Genomic DNA, 17,605 nt, shown 5'->3' with positions numbered 1-17,605 from the left:
TTTTTTTTTTTTTTTTACTTTAATATATCATACCAACACCTAATTCATGACTATTATGTATATTAAATTATTGTTTGTATAAGGTGAACAGATAAAAATTTATATGTTAAGTTAAATAATTTTTTTATATAAAGAAATCAAAACTTCTCAATATTATTTTTATTTTATAATAAATAAAATAATAATTATACAATAATATCACAAAAACCCCTGATCAACGTGATACATAATATCCAAGGCCGGTTTCCTTTTATTCCTCACAGATCTTTCTTCGATATTAGTATTTGGTACAGGAAGAGGTTCCCCTTTTGATTGCCGAAGTAGCCCTCTATGATAGGCTGGTTTTGGTTCTCTAGTAGCTCTTGTTGCGGCCATAAAGCCATGCCTAAAATAACCAAGGAATCTTTGGATTTCCATGGCTATTTTTGGCACGGCCCGCCATCGGTTAACGCCGACCACTATCGACCGAATCTATTTTCGTCCTGGACGGTCGGCTCGGGTGAGGGCTTCCCTAATAGCTGATAACAACATTCCTCGATATAAAAGATTGTTAAGCAATCTCAACATCATCCACTTTTCGCTGATTATCTTTATTTGTAACATTCAACTTGTCGTAATAAAGTATTATATTGTCATAACGTGTGGTGTATGTTTTCCTAAACGGTTAAACTACGTTCGGTTTGCACATTTAAGTTCTCCATCAAATGAACTATTTGGTACATATCACTAAATAGCACTTCAGTGATTACCAAGGGTTCTTTAAAATTCTCTTGAAGTTTAGTAGATTCAGCTGTATATCTAGAAGGTCTCAACATTACTACTATCTCCCCTACAGTATACTTAGTGTGATCATATTGTTCCTTGTCAAAACATGCTTTATTCTTCTTTTGCAATCTAGCAAAATTTATCCGAGCTTTCTCTCATAATACTCTTATGGGGAATTCAAAAAATTATCCTGAAAATACTTTTAACAGTAAAAAGATCCATAACATACTGATAGGGACGGCGCCAAAAGGGGGCGAGAATGGGCAGTCGCCCTCTCAAGACAGATTCAAGCCCCCTCAGTCATCACAGAAATTTTGATTTCAGTGGGTGATTTATCGGTTATTGTTGTATAATATGGTCCGTGTTATTGAAGAGACTAAATAATCATATTTTATCGTTAAGTAATATAGAAATAGTTTTCATTTGTCGTAATATCGATATCATTGAAATTTGTACGATTTAAATTCAAAAGAATTATTATTAACCACGTTCGTCTAAATTATGTTAATCGTGGGTATTCCACACGTTGTGTCCTCATACAGTTTGTACAGTTCACAGTTGTGTGTGTGTGGTAATATTGTCGTTAGTGCATATATTTATATGTATTTTTGTGTTTTATTTTTAATTTTATTATCTAAATTACGATGACAAGTGGACGATTGACGAAATGACTACTATCAGCTGAGTATTAAACTGATATTAACCCTTTAGCAGGCGCGTGCCTATTTTTAACGTTCATAGTCGCGTGGGTGTCTATCAGACCCCATTTCTAAAAAGTATAAAATATGTGTAAAAAAGTTCATTTTTTTAATTCAAAGACATTATTTGTTACCATATGATATATAAATGTGGATAAAAATTCAAAAATTAAAATTAAAAAATAAATAAATTACAAAATGTAGTGCATTACTAAAAATTATACTACGAAAAAAAAAAAAAAACTTAATTTTCAAAATTTCGATTTGTAAAAAAATTATTTTAACTGCAAAATCTTATTTTTAAGAATGTAAACAAAAGCTTTTACTATTACAAAATATATTTTAATTAATTTTTCTTGTATTTCTTTGAGCTCAAACACGGCTTATATTTATTAGTTTTATGTGTATTTACATTTAAATAATCATTTTTCTGAATTGAATTTTTTTATTATTAATATTACAATACATTTAATTATTATGATACGAGTATATACAATTATTCTTTCGTAGTAGCACATCGATTACCAATAATCAATGTGTCCACATTGCGACGCGATGTATTTATTACATGTTTTGTTCTTATTTGTTCATCGAGCAGTGGAAATTCTCAATAGATTATATGAGTATTTTAATTTTAATTAAACGTATTGTTTACTAATGACCTAATTGATTAATTGAACTTGATTACCTCAACAATATCAAGTAATACAATTGTATAAAGAATTTTAAGATTTCATGTAAGAGCAAATTTAGTTTTTAAAATTAATTTTGCACGATCAATATTATTAAAATAAAGGAACTAAAGCTTTAACTGACTTAATCTTTAAAGAACCCAAGTTAAGTTAATTCTAAAACTTTTGGGGTAATTAAGTGACTTAAAAAGTAATATAGGTAAATATTGTAATATTAACTATAACGTGATGTTCACTGATCGCCTAATTAATTTATGAATTTAATTATTTTAACCACAACAAAATAGTAAAATGATATAGAGAGAGAATAAAGTTAAAAAAGAAGTTAAGTTCAAAATCAATTTAGAAAAGCTTGATAATGTATACATCGATAAAAGTGCAAAGATATTGCAAGGTATTAATGTAAAGAACATTTTTGTTGTTTCAGGAGAGTATTTGAATTTTTTTACTACTATCCCTTATGTATTCTTAATTTTTAATGCAATTTAGTGACTTAGATATTGAGTTTTTGTTTTTCGAACTTTTACACTTTTATAAATTTTAATACAAAGATAGTACAAATACACAATTATCTCATTTAAATATTGCATTTTTTCTAATCAATTTTTTTCGCATTCAATGAAAAACAAATATAATAAAATAATAATAACAACAAGAATAAAAACAAAAACATCAATAACGAGAAAAACAAAATAAAGAAATATAAATAATAACAAAAACAACATCAAAAATTACAAAAATAAATTAGAAACAATCTATGTATGCAGTATAGCTCCAACCTCAGACCTGTAAATATCGCTCCTGAGATACCTAAGATTCATTAGGGCAGTTACCGTATTTTCAAAATGAGTGGATTTGACATGAATTAATCATTTGATGCAATTCAAATATTAATGGAGTCTGTACTGAAGTTTAAATATATTTGAATACTTTATAGTCTAATTAAATTCAATAAATGTAGTTACTAAAATGTTATAACCGGAATAATTATTTCAAATCAATAGAATTTTTTATAGTAATTATTAAAAATTTATTATGAAAAAAATACGAATCCTTCCGATCTATTAATAGCCCGAAATATAATACTTATAAAAATATAAACTTAACTTTTGAAAGTATTCCGGAAAGTCGGACATTTTTATATATATCTTAAATTAAAGCTAATGTAATATACTTTAACATGGAAAAAAAATTTTCGGACTTTATTTTGTCTTCACGGTGAAAACAGTTACCAAATGCTATTTTTGTGTGAAAATCCTCGATTTTATATTTTACATTTTTAACTTTATATTTGTATAACATATTGAAATATGTATGTATCAATACAATTTTTTTATGAGAATTAATATTTATATCACTCTTTCATTCGACATACTTAATCTTAATGAGAATATAAATAAGTAATATAAAATAGGATATAAAAGTAAAGCAAAATATAACTTCTTTATTATTTTTATAATTTCTCCGTTTAAATTATAGTATTAAATTATTGAATATCAATTTCATACTAAATTTAATAATTATAATTAATATTTATTCTTATATTATATTTTAAAATCAAAGAACTATTAATTAGGATATAATCAAAAAAATAAGAGTTGATGTTGCTTTTGGAATAATCCACAAATTTCTCTAAATGAAACACTATCTACAGATTTGCATCGAAGCGTTTCTTATGATAGTGATTTTAATCACTGTCAGATATCATCTATACTTGTCCCATCTATGCCTCGTCTACACTATGCCTCCACCCCACTGTGCTACCGTTTTTTATAATATGGAACTAAAAGTAGTACGTTTAAGTTTCACAATGGAACATTTTCGAGGCATTTGGCGAACACAATAAAATCGAAATAAATGTTTGTATGTTTTTTCAGATTTAAGTTGGTACCTATGGTATTCAATTTTTTGCTCCTCTAAAATTTTAATAGTACGGCGAAATGGATGTTCGACTCCTGTTAAAATCTTTATATCACCGTTGGCTAAGGTTTTAAGTTGTTGCTCATGACCAGAAACCTCTTCGATTGCTAGATTATCCATGAATTTTTTAGAATCATTGACCCCACATGCTGTAATAGGTGGAGTTTTGTAGATTTTAGTAGGAGTTCTCTCTACTTTTTTTGTTACTTTAACGATTTTTTGGTGAACTTGTGTTAATTTCCACATTCTCTTTAATTTGACTTAATTTGACTTAATTGACATTTTAATTTTTCGTTACTTTCTTGAAGTTCTGCTATTATTTTTTAAAAATTTTCAATGTCAGTATTTACTTGTGTCCAAATATCATAGCTGACAGTTCAATTTTTTTCTTGCGCTGTGGAGACATTTCCGTATGTATTTATTTGTATAATATAGTTGTATTATACACAATGTAATTTGATGCCACTATTGTGACCAACTTAATTAAAAACACTTACCAACGTCCATAAGTCCGCGGTTCGCATTATACGCACATATAAAATTTAATAACAATAACACACAGGTTTCACGAGAGCGAGACGGAAACATACGTGCTGATTGTTTGGTTAACAATTAGCAACTGATACTGATAAGTAAGCTAGTTTTTTTGTTGTATTAATTTTTTTAAATCTAAAGAAAACCAAATTGGATGTGAACTATTATAAACATACTTTTTCCAAACAGATAAGTTAGATAGTTATATAAATACAAATATAAGTTATTAATTATAATAACCATTGACATCTCATCAAAATTTATCTAGATCGATGATCATTTATAAACTGTAAAATTTTAACATAATTACTTAATAATCGTTTATTTAATTATTCATTAATTTTTTCTATATATCTTATAAATGCTCTAATTACATTAAAATCGAAATAATTAACACAAATCATGAGATTAGTAAGAAAAATTTTGGAATTATTCAAACTATAAAATTTAATAGTTGAGGGTTCCGTTAGCTTACGTTAGTGCTACGGTCTGGCCAATACGCCAGGAAGCTCTTTCCCGATTAAAAACATTGGCTTAGTCGCAACACAACCAAAATATTTACATGCTTTATTTAATTTTGCTGTTAAGAATGATATCAGTTTATTTGTATGATATTCTTTGTAGCTAGGAAGTTGTTCTTCGTCTATAGAACCATCATTGNTGTGCTACGGTCTGGCCAATACGCCAGGAAGCTCTTTCCTGATTAAAAACATTGGCTTAGTTGCAACACAACCAAAATATTTACATGCTTTATTTAATTTTGCTGTTAAGAATGATATCAGTTTATTTGTATGATATTCTTTGTAGCTAGGAAGTTGTTCTTCGTCTATAGAACCATCATTGTGCTTTGGGATGTTGTTCGCATAATGATTCATTAGGTCATGCAACTCTAAAATAACATCATCTTTAAGGCAAAGTGTAGTTGAAAACTCATTAATTAATAAAATCCATTGTGTTATAAAAAATTCAATAAAACAACCTTTTTGATATTGGACGTACAAAAAATGTTTCCAAGTTAGTCGTAACATAAAAATTTAAAAAAAATCAAAAACTGATTCAAGATAGAACTTAATAAATTGTAAGTTATCTGCTGACCAATTAAGAGTATGAGCAGAGTTATAAAGTTCATGCAATTTTTCTTCCATATTTGGCCATTCGACTTGTTCAAGATAAAAATAAGCAAGTTGTTTTATACAGTTCCATTTGATAATATTTCTTAAATATATACTGTTTTTTGTGAATTTTTCTATTTCATTAGTATTAAACGGTGTATGACCAAAATATCTTTCAATTATTTGATCAATTTTTTTATTNATGGTGTACGACCAAAATATCTTTCAATTATTTGATTAATTTTTTTATTATTATTTTGAATTAAAATAAATGGCTCTACAGTTTTCATATCATTCTCAAATTTTTTATTAGTCGTACAAAATGCGTTATAAACATCATAATTTTCTATTTCTCGCTCTTGAATCAATTTTAATATTACATAGGCATGGGTATCTTTAATACTATTGAATAAGATAAGATTATTTTTCGAAATTTCTTTAAATTTCTTAGAATTACCAGTAAAGAAACTTATAATACTAGTATAAATATTTACTAACCATAATGCTCCAATTTCAATCGTTTCTATTCCGTACAATGTACTAATTTGTCTTTTAACAACATCGTTATACTTAGAAATGCTTGTGACTGCAGTAGATAAAGTATAATGAGGTTTATCTAAAAGTATTTGCGAAATATTCATATGAGTTACTGCACTAGATAAATAAGTACATTTTATATATTTTGCTCTCGTTATGTCAATTGAATTAGTATTATTTAAATCAGTTTCCAATCGTTTTGATGCAAATAATGTTGACGAAAAAATTAATAATAATAAATATAAAATAATTATCATTAAATTATTAGGATACATTGTGTTATTGATAATTGACTATTTTAACGTTTCAAATATTCACTGTATATTATATTTTAGTTTTAGTATTTATCTATTTATATTACAGTTTATTCAGTTTTAACTTTTGTAATTCTCTTATTTGTTTTCACAGTCTTTATTGAACGTCATTATATTTTATATTTAAAATTTTTCTACTTGCAAATAATATTATAATTTTCATTTTATAATTATGTGACGTTAATTAAATTTAAAGTATTCATTCTATTTTTTTAATTATACAGTTTAAAATTTATTATTATTATACATTGTTATTTTTACATTCTTTATAACTCAACTAATAATTGATTGAATGTCTCATTGCATTTTCGAAATAATTTTTTCAGGTTACTTTTGTTAATAGTTTGAAGGTAAAATACTCAAAAGTTCTGATTTTTAATTTCAATGTAAAACTGAAAAGATTTTGGTTTTTTGATGGTGTGTTTTTTTTATGTTCGTCCATGAAAATTCTGAGTTCTCAGTAGAATGATTTTAAAGATCTTGAATTGGTTAAAATCATCATTTTATTTATAAGTTCATGGAAGTGTTTTTTTTAAATATTTCTCTCTGTATAGGTGAATTTCTACGAGAATTTTAAAAGCATCTAATGCCGTATTGAACATAACTTCCAATGGACGAACTTTAATATTTGATTTGCCATATCGCTGATCAGAAACCGGTTCAATATTTATAAAATGTTCAATATATTAGATACTAATATTGTTTCACCATTTGTATTTACTAAGCAATCGTTCTTGTGCGTATTAAAAATCTGTTGATTTATTTTTGGAAATGACGATTTATATAAAAAACAAAGATGTCAATAAATATCAATATATACAGAGTGATACGCCTACTACGTCTCACGTAATGTCTTAAAAAATACGATTGATGAGCTGCTTACAAGAAAAATTAAATTTCTACTTTTATTATTTATGCTTAAAACTTGTATCAACTTAAGATTTTCAAATTGAAAAATTATTTTTTTTACACCATTATATTTAGTTAAATAAAAAAAAATGTTTTATTTTATTTAATAATAAGTGCTCCTCGGTTTTCTAAAGTTTAGAGTTTATTAAGGAATAAATATAGTTTAAAAAAAATAAAAAAACATGCTTTTTAAGCACATTGAACTAAAAAGTTAAAAATAATTTTTAAAATAATTATGAACAAAAAATACTAGCATTATTATGATAAAAGCGTCGGGCGCTCAATATACGAAAAATATGGCACAAAGCACCCACGCTTTTATCACAAAAATACTAAAAATATTAAGTAATTTCACTTTAATATCATAATAATTAATTTTAAACTCTCGATTTCTAAATATTTGTATACAAATATATGTAATAGATTATGTGTATACATGTTTTATACAATAACGATTACACATTAACAAAAAATGTCTATTAACAAACGCGGTAGTGTGACTGAATAATCAAAAAAGAATTTGATAAAATATTATTTCAAACGTATAAATATTTTCTCATAATTAAAAAATAACTGAATTCTTATGAAATATTGTACATATTTATTTATTTACTTTAATATCATAATAATGATCACCTTATGATGAGTTTCATCATCACCTCCCCTTCTATGTAGGGGTAAACCGCTGATTTACTGTTTTAATACATACGTTAGTCAAGGAAGGGAACTCTCTATGGTCAAAGGCATATACGTCATATAGCTTAAGTTGGGTTTCGTTGGATTAATAGTCGCCGTTGCCGCTTGATTATACCTTTAACTTTTCTGCATTCAAATATTTTCATATAATTCTAAAATTATGTAATTTTCAAATACCTCCAATTTTCGGTAATATATCAAGATATACTATATGATGTTCCATCTACCTAGGTATACTATGCATATACCAAGGTAACATGTACCATGGTATAACGAAATGCTATCTAGGAACGAGCAACATCGACCTTTCACCATATCCCCCCCAGCCGTTTACACCACCCGTCCATCTATGGCAGGGTAAACCTACGCAATGTGGGTGGGTGAGGGGACTATGCCTTTCACCATATTCCCCTCCCGGTTGTTTACACCGCCCGTCCACCTATGACAGGGTAAACCCACATCATGTGGGTGGGGGGACTATGCCTTTCACCATATTCCAACAGCCGTTTACACAGGCCGTCGGCAACAAGAGGCGATTTAGTTGAAAAATTATGCGACTGTCTTAAAGAAATGGGGCCGATGTATTAGCTATGAACAGGCATAGTTCAATAAGCATAGTTTTTTATTACTATATGAGTCGATTAATCAATTATTTATATTTTAACCAAGGTTAATTTTTTTTTTATTTAATATAATTTCAACAATAAATTTTTGTACATAATAATAATAATATTATTTACTAATAAATTTTTGTAATCTGTTTATAATTTTTACCTTTCACCATATTCCCCTCCCGGTTGTTTACACCGCCCGTTCACCTATGACAGGGTAAACCCACATCATGTGGGTGGGGGGACTATGCCTTTCACCATATCCCAACAGCCGTTTACACAGGCCGTCGGCAACAAGAGGCGATTTAGTTGAAAAATTATGCGACTGTCTTAAAGAAATGGGGCCGATGTATTAGCTATGAACAGGCATAGTTCAATAAGCATAGTTTTTTATTACTATATGAGTCGATTAATCAATTATTTATATTTTAACCAAGGTTAATTTTTTTTTTATTTAATATAATTTCAACAATAAATTTTTGTACATAATAATAATAATATTATTTACTAATAAATTTTTGTAATCTGTTTATAATTTTTACCTTTCACCATATTCCCCTCCCGGTTGTTTACACCGCCCGTTCACCTATGACAGGGTAAACCCACATCATGTGGGTGGGGGGACTATGCCTTTCACCATATCCCAACAGCCGTTTACACAGGCCGTCAACCTAAGGAGAGGAAACGGCCGGGGCCGTTTTGGGTGGGTCCCAGCTCATATAATACCCCTCTAATCATTGTGTTATTGATAATTGACTATTTTAACGTTTTAAATATTTACCTTACTTTATACTTTAGTTTTAATATTTATAAATTTCAGCTTATTCAGAAATTACTTCTGAAAATTTCTTATTTGATGCATATAATGTTGACGAATAAATTAATGATAATAAATATAATTATTTATATGTATATAATATTTTATTTTTATATTGTAAAAATGCTTTAAAGAAATAACTTTTTGAAAAATAGATTAATTAACTCTGGTTGTGTGTATTACTACCAGTCTATAATATCTACTGCAGTCACAGGCATCTCTAAGTATAACAAAGTTGTTAGAGGACAAATTAGTACATTGTACGGAATAGATACTATTGAAATTGGAGCATTTTGGTTAGTAAATATTTATACTAGTATTATAAGTTTCTCTACTGGTAATCCTAAGAAATTTAAAGAAATTTCAAAAAATAATCTTATCTTATTCAATAGTATTAAAGATACCCATGCCTATGTAATATTAAAATTGATTCAAGAGCAAGAAATAGAAAATTGTGATGTTTATAACGCATTTTGTACGACTGATAAAAAATTTGAAGAATTCAATGATATGAAAACTGTAGAGCCATTTATTTTAATTCAAAACAAGTATAATGATATCTGACAGTGATTAAAATCACTATAAAAAAAAAAAACGCTTCGATGCAAATCTTTAGATAGTGTTTAATTTTAAAAAATTGTTTTTTTTTATTAATATCCTCGTTCATTATTAATATCCTAATTAAGATAAAGTATGTAGAATGAAAAAGGGATTATTAAAAAATATTATTTCACATAAAAAAATAATGTTGATCCATACACTTTTCAATATGTCATAGCATTATANAATATATAAAGTTAAAAATGTAAAAAATAAAATCGAGAATTTTCCCACGAAAATAGCATTCGGTAGCGATTTTCGCCAACTTCCAAAATTAAGTTTATTTAAAAATTACATTAATTAATTTTTTCTATATATCGTATAAATGATCTAATTACATTAAAATCAGCAGGTTTAATTAACTTATTGACATTAAATAGAAAATTTCTGGAATTACTCAAACTATAAAATTCAATAGTTGATATTTCCGTTGGTTTATGAAATGGTCTGTACAGCATAATGTGAGGAAGCTCTTTTCCCAAAAAAATCATTGGCTTAGATGAAACACAGCCAAAATATCTACATGCTTTATTTAATTTTGCTGTTAAGAATAATATCAGTTTATTCGTATGATATTCTTTGTAGCTAGGAAGTTTTTCTTCGTCTATAGAACCATCATTGTGCTTTGGAATATTGTTCGCATAATTATTCATTAGGTCATACAACTCTAATATAACAACATCATCTTTAAGGCAGAGTGTAGTCGAAAACTCATTTATTATTAAAATCCATTGTTTTATAAAAATTTCAACAAAACAACTTTTTTGAAATTGGACGTACAAAAAATGTTTCCAAGTTAGTCGTAACATAATAATTTTAAGAAATTCAAAAACTGATTCAAGATAGAACTTAATGAATTGTAAGTTATCTGCTGACCAATTAAGAGTATGAGCAGAGTTATAAAGTTCATTAAATTTTGCTACCATATTTGGCCATTCGACTTGTTCAAGATAAAAATATGTAACTCTTTTTATACAGTTCCATCTGATAATATTTCTCAAATATATGCTGTTTTTTGTGAACTTTACTGTTTCATTAATATTAAACGGTGTATGACCAAAATATCTTTCAATTATTTGATCAATTTTTTTATTATTGTTTTGAATTAAAATATATGGCTCTACAGTGTCTATATCATTGCATTCGTCGAGATTTTTATCTGTCGTACAATATGCGTTATAAACATAACAATTTTCAATATCTTGCTCTTGAATCAATTTTAGTATTATATAGGCATGGGTATCTTTAATACTATTGAATAAGATAAGATTATTTTTCGAAATTTCTTTAAATTTATCAGAATCACCAGTTAAGAAACTTATAATACTAGTATAAATATTTACTAACCATAATGCTCCAATTTCAATAGTATCTTTTCCGTACAATGTACTAATTTGTCTTCTAACAACATCGTTATACTTAGAAATGCTTGTGATTGCAGTAGATAATGTATAATGTGGTTTATCTAAAAGTATTTGCGAAATATTCATATGAGTTAATGCACTAGATAAATAAGTACATTTTATATATTTTGCTCTCGTTATGTCAATTGAATTAGTATTATTTAAATCGGTTTCCAATCGTTTTGATGCAATAATGTTGATGAAAAAATTAATAATAATAAATATAAAATAATTACCATTAAATTATTAGGATACATTGTGTTTTTGATAATTGACTATTTTAACGTTTCAAATACTGACTGCACTTAATATTTTAGTTATAATATTTATCTATTTATATTACAGTTTACTCAGTATTGACTTTTGAAAATCTCTTACTTGTTTTCACAGTTTTTGTTGAACGTCATTATATTTTATATTTAAAGTTATTCTACAGGCAAATGTTAATAAAAATTATGCTTTATAATTATGTAATGTTAATTAAATTTAATATATTTATTTTATTTAATATTTTACTTTGATGTATTTTGATAAAATGATAAATCTATTTTGCATTTAAACAGTATAAAATTAATTATTATTATATATTGTAATTTTTAGGCTCTTTAATACTCAACTAATAATTGATTGAATGTTTGAAACATTGTCTCATTGCATTTTCGAAATAATTTTTTCAGCTTACTTTGGATCATTTTTTGAGATAAAATGCTCTTAAGTTATATTTTTAACTTTGAAGTAAAACTGAGAAGGTTTTGTTTAGTGATAGTGTGTGTTTTTTTTATGTCGTCTATGAAAATTCTGAGTTCTCATTAGGTCGTATTTAATGATTTTGAATTTTGTTCATTTAATTTAAAAGTTCATGGAAGTGTTTTTTTAATTTCTCTCGATGTTTAAGTCACTTTTCGCCTGTAATTTTCATATTTTTAATTAGATCTAAATAATATAGTTGAACCAAGAATTTTAAAAGCATCTGAAGCTATATTGAACATTACTTTCAATGGACGAACTTTAATATTTGATTTGCCAAATCGCTGAACAGAAACCAGTTCTATTGATACACCCAATATGTCAGTACATTAGATACAAAAAATAGTCACCATATACAGGGTGATCCATTAAAGATAAGACACTCGTTTACTCAGTAACTATTGAAAATTTAAAATTTTTGGTAAGGGAAATATTGTTTGATTAAAAAAACACTACAATAATATGTAGTAAAAATATGATATTTTTCATCTCTTCAAGGTTAAAAAACATTAACTTATTAAATAATATTTTTAACTTATTAAAATATTTTAAACTTATTAAAATATTTGTCTTTAAATAAGGTTTTTTTTTTTGTATCTTGACTTTTATTGAAAAAATTACTTAAAAACCACTAATATAAGTTCTTTTTATCGTTTTATAGAATATTCTTCGAAAATTCGAGGTCAAAACCTTAAAATGCTGTGCGCCTCGATTTCAATTTTTCCAAATGATTTTAAATTTTCAGAATATTATTTTTTTATACTAAATAAAAAAATGGAAGGGAGTCCCGAAAGAAATTTCGAAATTCGAAAAATAAGGACCACCCTAATATATATATCCAAAATAACCAAGATTGTATCTTCATATTACCTACACATACAATGTTTTTAATTTAGACTACAATTTTTAGTGTACCATAATCATCATTTCTATGTGTTGTATCTGCGTTATTTGAAAAGTGGTGTGTTAATTGTTTTAAAAATTCCAAAAGTAAAACAAAGTTTATCGATTCGGCTACAATCTTATATTAATGAATTTGGTTCTAATATATTTTAAATCGATGCAAGTGCATTGTTTTGTAAAATTTGTAAAATTAAAGTTAATTCCGACAAAAATTTCAATGTATCACAACATATAAAAAGTGACAAACTTAAAAAAGGCATTGTCCGATATGAAAATCATATTAATCGAATACAGCTACAGTTATTGATAAAAATAAGTAATAGAAAATCATCTTTCAACAAAGAGTTTTGTGAGGCTTTTATTTCCGCTAACATTCCTTTAAATAAAATAGAAAATCGAAAATTAAAAGCATTTTTGGAAATGTATACAAAAAATTGAAATTCTGAGCTAATCTACGTTGCGATTTGTAGATGAAATTTATAATGAAACTATTAACAATATAAGGAAAATTATTTCAAACAATAAAATTTGGGTCAGTATTGATGAGACGATTGATGTAGAGGGCCGTTACATTGCGGATGTAATAGTTGGTATTCTTGATTAAAGTTGCGCAGGCAAAATTTTTTTACTAAATTCGGATGAACTAGAAAAAGCTAACCACTCAACAATTAGCAAACTTTTTGACAGATTCATGAATTTATTATGGCCAGCTGGTATCAAACATGATAATGTACTTTTATTTTTATCTGATGCTGCACCTTACATGGTTAAATCAGGAGAAGTGCTAAAAAGTCTGTACTCGAAAATGATTCACGTAACATGTGTTATACACGGGCTTCATAGAGTCGAAGAAGAAGTAAGAAGTCAATTTCATGCCGTAGATAAAATTATTTCAAGTGTGAAAAAAATATTTATTATAATATTAATATTTATTTCAGTACAAGTATAATATTATCAGGCACGTAGACAAGGGTGGGCCTGGGTGGGCCTGGCCACCCTTAAATTTAATGTGGCCCAGAGCCGGCCCCCCCAAATTTAAAATTCAATTATTTTTACGAATTATCAAAAACGTGCTAGGCCTTATATACATTGAAATTGTTATTAATTTGTGATTACTATTGAGTAATACAGTTATTATTATTATGGCTGCATTTTCATTTTTATATTCATAGAAAACGTTAGGGGTGACGGTGTTACCGGTATACTGATTTGAGGTCGATATACCGGTATACCGTCTTTTTTATTTATACGATATACCGAAAATATCGAATATACTGATAATCCCAAAAATATCGAAATATCGAGTATATCGATAACCGAAATTAGTTATTGAATATTTTAATCTATTTTTAGATTGTTCAAAATTTCCAGTGAGAAATATATGACAAATTTACAATACTAAATATATATATCTTAAATACCGATATGGGTTCGTATTATTTTGTTTTTATCGTTGCATGTTGTTTATCACAATAATTGCATCTTATCGTTTATATCGAATTGAACATAAAATTTGGAACCTATAAATTTAGAGTCAGAACCTTTAAAGTGGTGGAAAGTCTATTAAAATGAATTTCTAACTTTGGCCGTACTTGGTAAAAAATATTTATGCGTGCAGGGTACTAGTGTTCCAAGCGAACGTGTATTCAGTTGTGCGGGCAATATAATTACTGATCATAGATCATTCTATCAACAGAGCATTCCGAAGAACTCATATTTTTATCTATGAACTCTAAATTTGTATCAAAATAATTAAATAAAATAATAATTTGTGATCTTGTTTTTTTTTTATAAATTTAATTATAAATAAATTAATTCGTATTAATGTTATTATGTAACATTATATTATTATGTAATATCGGAAATACCGAGATACCGAAATATCGAGTATATCGAAATTACCGTAACCAAATACCGGTTTAACGATATTTTCGGTATACCGATTCATACCGGTAAAAAATATCATACCGAAATATCGAAATTAAAAAAAAATACCGTCACCCCTAGAAAACGTTATTTGAAAAAGATAACGTTCTAGACGTAATAATAAATGGAATAGCAATTACTCCAAACGTGGTTGTAGGTAAATTTTTTTTAACTCTGGTCTAACAAATGATAAGAAACTACCAAGTATCTGCATTGATTAGATTCTAGTTAATTAAAAAATTCGATAGAATATACTCTATGAAAAATTTTTTGATAAATCTTATCTTTAATTTTTTTCTATTTTTATAATTTAGTAGTTACAATAGGTAATTTATTTGTTTTTGTTAATTTGTTATTTTCGTGCTCTAAATAATAGTAATTAAAATATGACTAAAAAAAGGCAGGAATTGTTTTTAATTTTAAATAAAATAAATTTTACATTGTTTATAATTTATATTTATTTTAAAATTTTTTATAATTTCTTTGTTATTAGTATTCAGGAATAAATTATTTTTTCTTTATAGCTTAAAAGTTCAAAATAAAAGTTGAAAAATTAAATCAGCATATGTTCACATCATTATTTTATTAGCTTCGATGCAAAGCTGAGAAGGTATTATTTTTACTATGATGTGTTTTTTTTTTGTGTCTGTTACCACTTTTTCTCAGCTCTCACTGAACCCATTTCTTTCAGTAATACGTCAAAAGATCACAAATCGTATCTAGTCAAAGACATTACCCTCAAAAATTGCCATAACTTTTTTATAAAGATGTATGATATCGTTACTTTTCATTTGATATATTTTTTTTATAAATCTGACCCTTTACCTGCCCACGGGGGGGATTTAAAATGACAACTTTTTCACAAAAAATTAACTTTTTTCACTTAAATTTTTAAAATGTTCCGGAAAGTCTGACACTTTTATCTATATCTTAAATTAAAGCTAACGTAATGTACTATTTTATTTAAAAAAATTTCGGAGTTAATTTTGTCTTCACGGTGAAAATGGCTACCGAATGCTATTTTTGTGTAAAAATTCTCGATTTTGTATTTTACATTTTTAACTTTATAATGCTATAACTTTTTGAAAAATGTATGGATCAGCACAATTTTTTTATGAAAAATAATATTTTTTAATAATCTCTTTTTCATTCGACATACTTTATCTTAATCAGGATATTAATAAGGAAATAGCAGATCATGTAACTTTTGGAATAATCCACCAATTTTTTAAAAATAAACACAAATTTTGAACTTGTAAGATTCATAGAATGGGATACTGTCTAAGGAGGAGTTGAGGGAACCCCCTACAAGCTTTTCATGGTAAACAAATTATGGAAAATGATACAAGGGCCCAAAATTGTTGGCCCCTCCTATAAACATTTTCTGGCTACGTGCCTGAATATTATGATAGAAATTTTAGAAAAATAATTATGTAATATCATAGTTATAATATTATGTAAATTATAATACAGTATAGTTATCATAAGGTTACAAATATATTATTATTTACGGAGTGCTTTAAGAATTTCATTATATTATTATATGTGTACTGTAATAAAAATAATATAGTTCTTTTACTTTAATGACGTTAATTTACCGATATATTCGTATAATTATTTATAAATATTACGGTATTTTCAATTTTTCTGTGTAATTATATAGTTACTTCATAATTACTATAGTAATATTTAAAAAAATTAACGTAATTGCATATGGGTATTTTTAATATTATGTAATTTAGAAAAACGTTGGTTTCACGAGCACTGACTGTATAATTTGATATAAATATGTATAAGTATCAATCAAATGAAAAGGACATACAATTAAATTATTTTTGAGAAATTTGTTTATTTTATCAAAGCACGTGCAAACGATAAAACGATATAATCATATTGATATGCATCGTAATAACTATTTGTTATCTACGAAGAAATTAGTGATTATGTATAATTCACGCAATATTTTGTCAGTATAAAAAGACATACACGCTAGGCGTATAATCACGCGCGTTTTAAACGCGAACGCCGATCATGTGCACACTGCTGCGTTTTTACACGTCTTTATAAAGAAGATTAGCCCGCCAAAAGCTACAGTATAATCACAACAGTTTCGAAATGTGGACTTTGACACATTTAAATAATTTATTCGGCAAATTTATCACTAACAGTTGGCAAATTCAATTCACCATATTTGATCCATTTTGGTCAAATATTCTGAATTGTATATCAAAATAGTTTGATTTTTACTGTAGAATTTTTTAATTTCAAAATTTTAAGTTAAAAATTGATATCATAATTAGCGTCATTATATGGTATATTTCTAGTAGGTCTCATATAAGCTTAAAAACTTATAATTTTTTAGCTTCGATGCGAAGCTGAGAAGGTATTGGTTTTACTATGATGTGTTTTTTTTTTTTTTTT

At 26.6% G+C, this 17,605-nt stretch overlaps 1 protein-coding gene across 1 annotated transcript; it reads right to left on the bottom strand.

The window, feature by feature from the left end:
- Positions 1-5,274: 5,274 nt before the first annotated feature.
- Positions 5,275-11,878, bottom strand: LOC126902526 (uncharacterized). Its single transcript, XM_050679903.1, has 2 exons — positions 10,966-11,878; positions 5,275-5,588 (listed from the first exon to the last, which is right to left on the bottom strand). The coding sequence occupies exons 1-2, from the start codon at positions 11,693-11,695 to the stop codon at positions 5,275-5,277; spliced, it is 1,044 nt and encodes a 347-aa protein (XP_050535860.1). The 5' UTR covers positions 11,696-11,878.
- Positions 11,879-17,605: the final 5,727 nt, after the last annotated feature.

The sequence above is a fragment of the Daktulosphaira vitifoliae genome, unplaced genomic scaffold (genome assembly GCF_025091365.1).
Source record: "Daktulosphaira vitifoliae isolate Bord-2020 unplaced genomic scaffold, ASM2509136v1 Scaffold_3, whole genome shotgun sequence".
Classification (NCBI taxonomy): domain Eukaryota; kingdom Metazoa; phylum Arthropoda; class Insecta; order Hemiptera; family Phylloxeridae; genus Daktulosphaira; species Daktulosphaira vitifoliae.
The sequence above is the reverse complement of the archived record's forward strand: the minus strand, read 5'-3'. Positions and strand labels throughout refer to the sequence as shown.

Excerpts from the sequence above, each read along its gene's own strand:
- LOC126902526 (XM_050679903.1), bottom strand. The coding sequence starts at position 11,695 with ATGAATATTTCGCAAATACTTTTAGATAAACCACATTATACATTATCT. Across the intron at positions 5,589-10,965 it reads GTACGTCCAATTTCAAAAAA|GTTGTTTTATTGAATTTTTT; the intron begins GTTGTTTTGTTG and ends AATATCAAAAAG.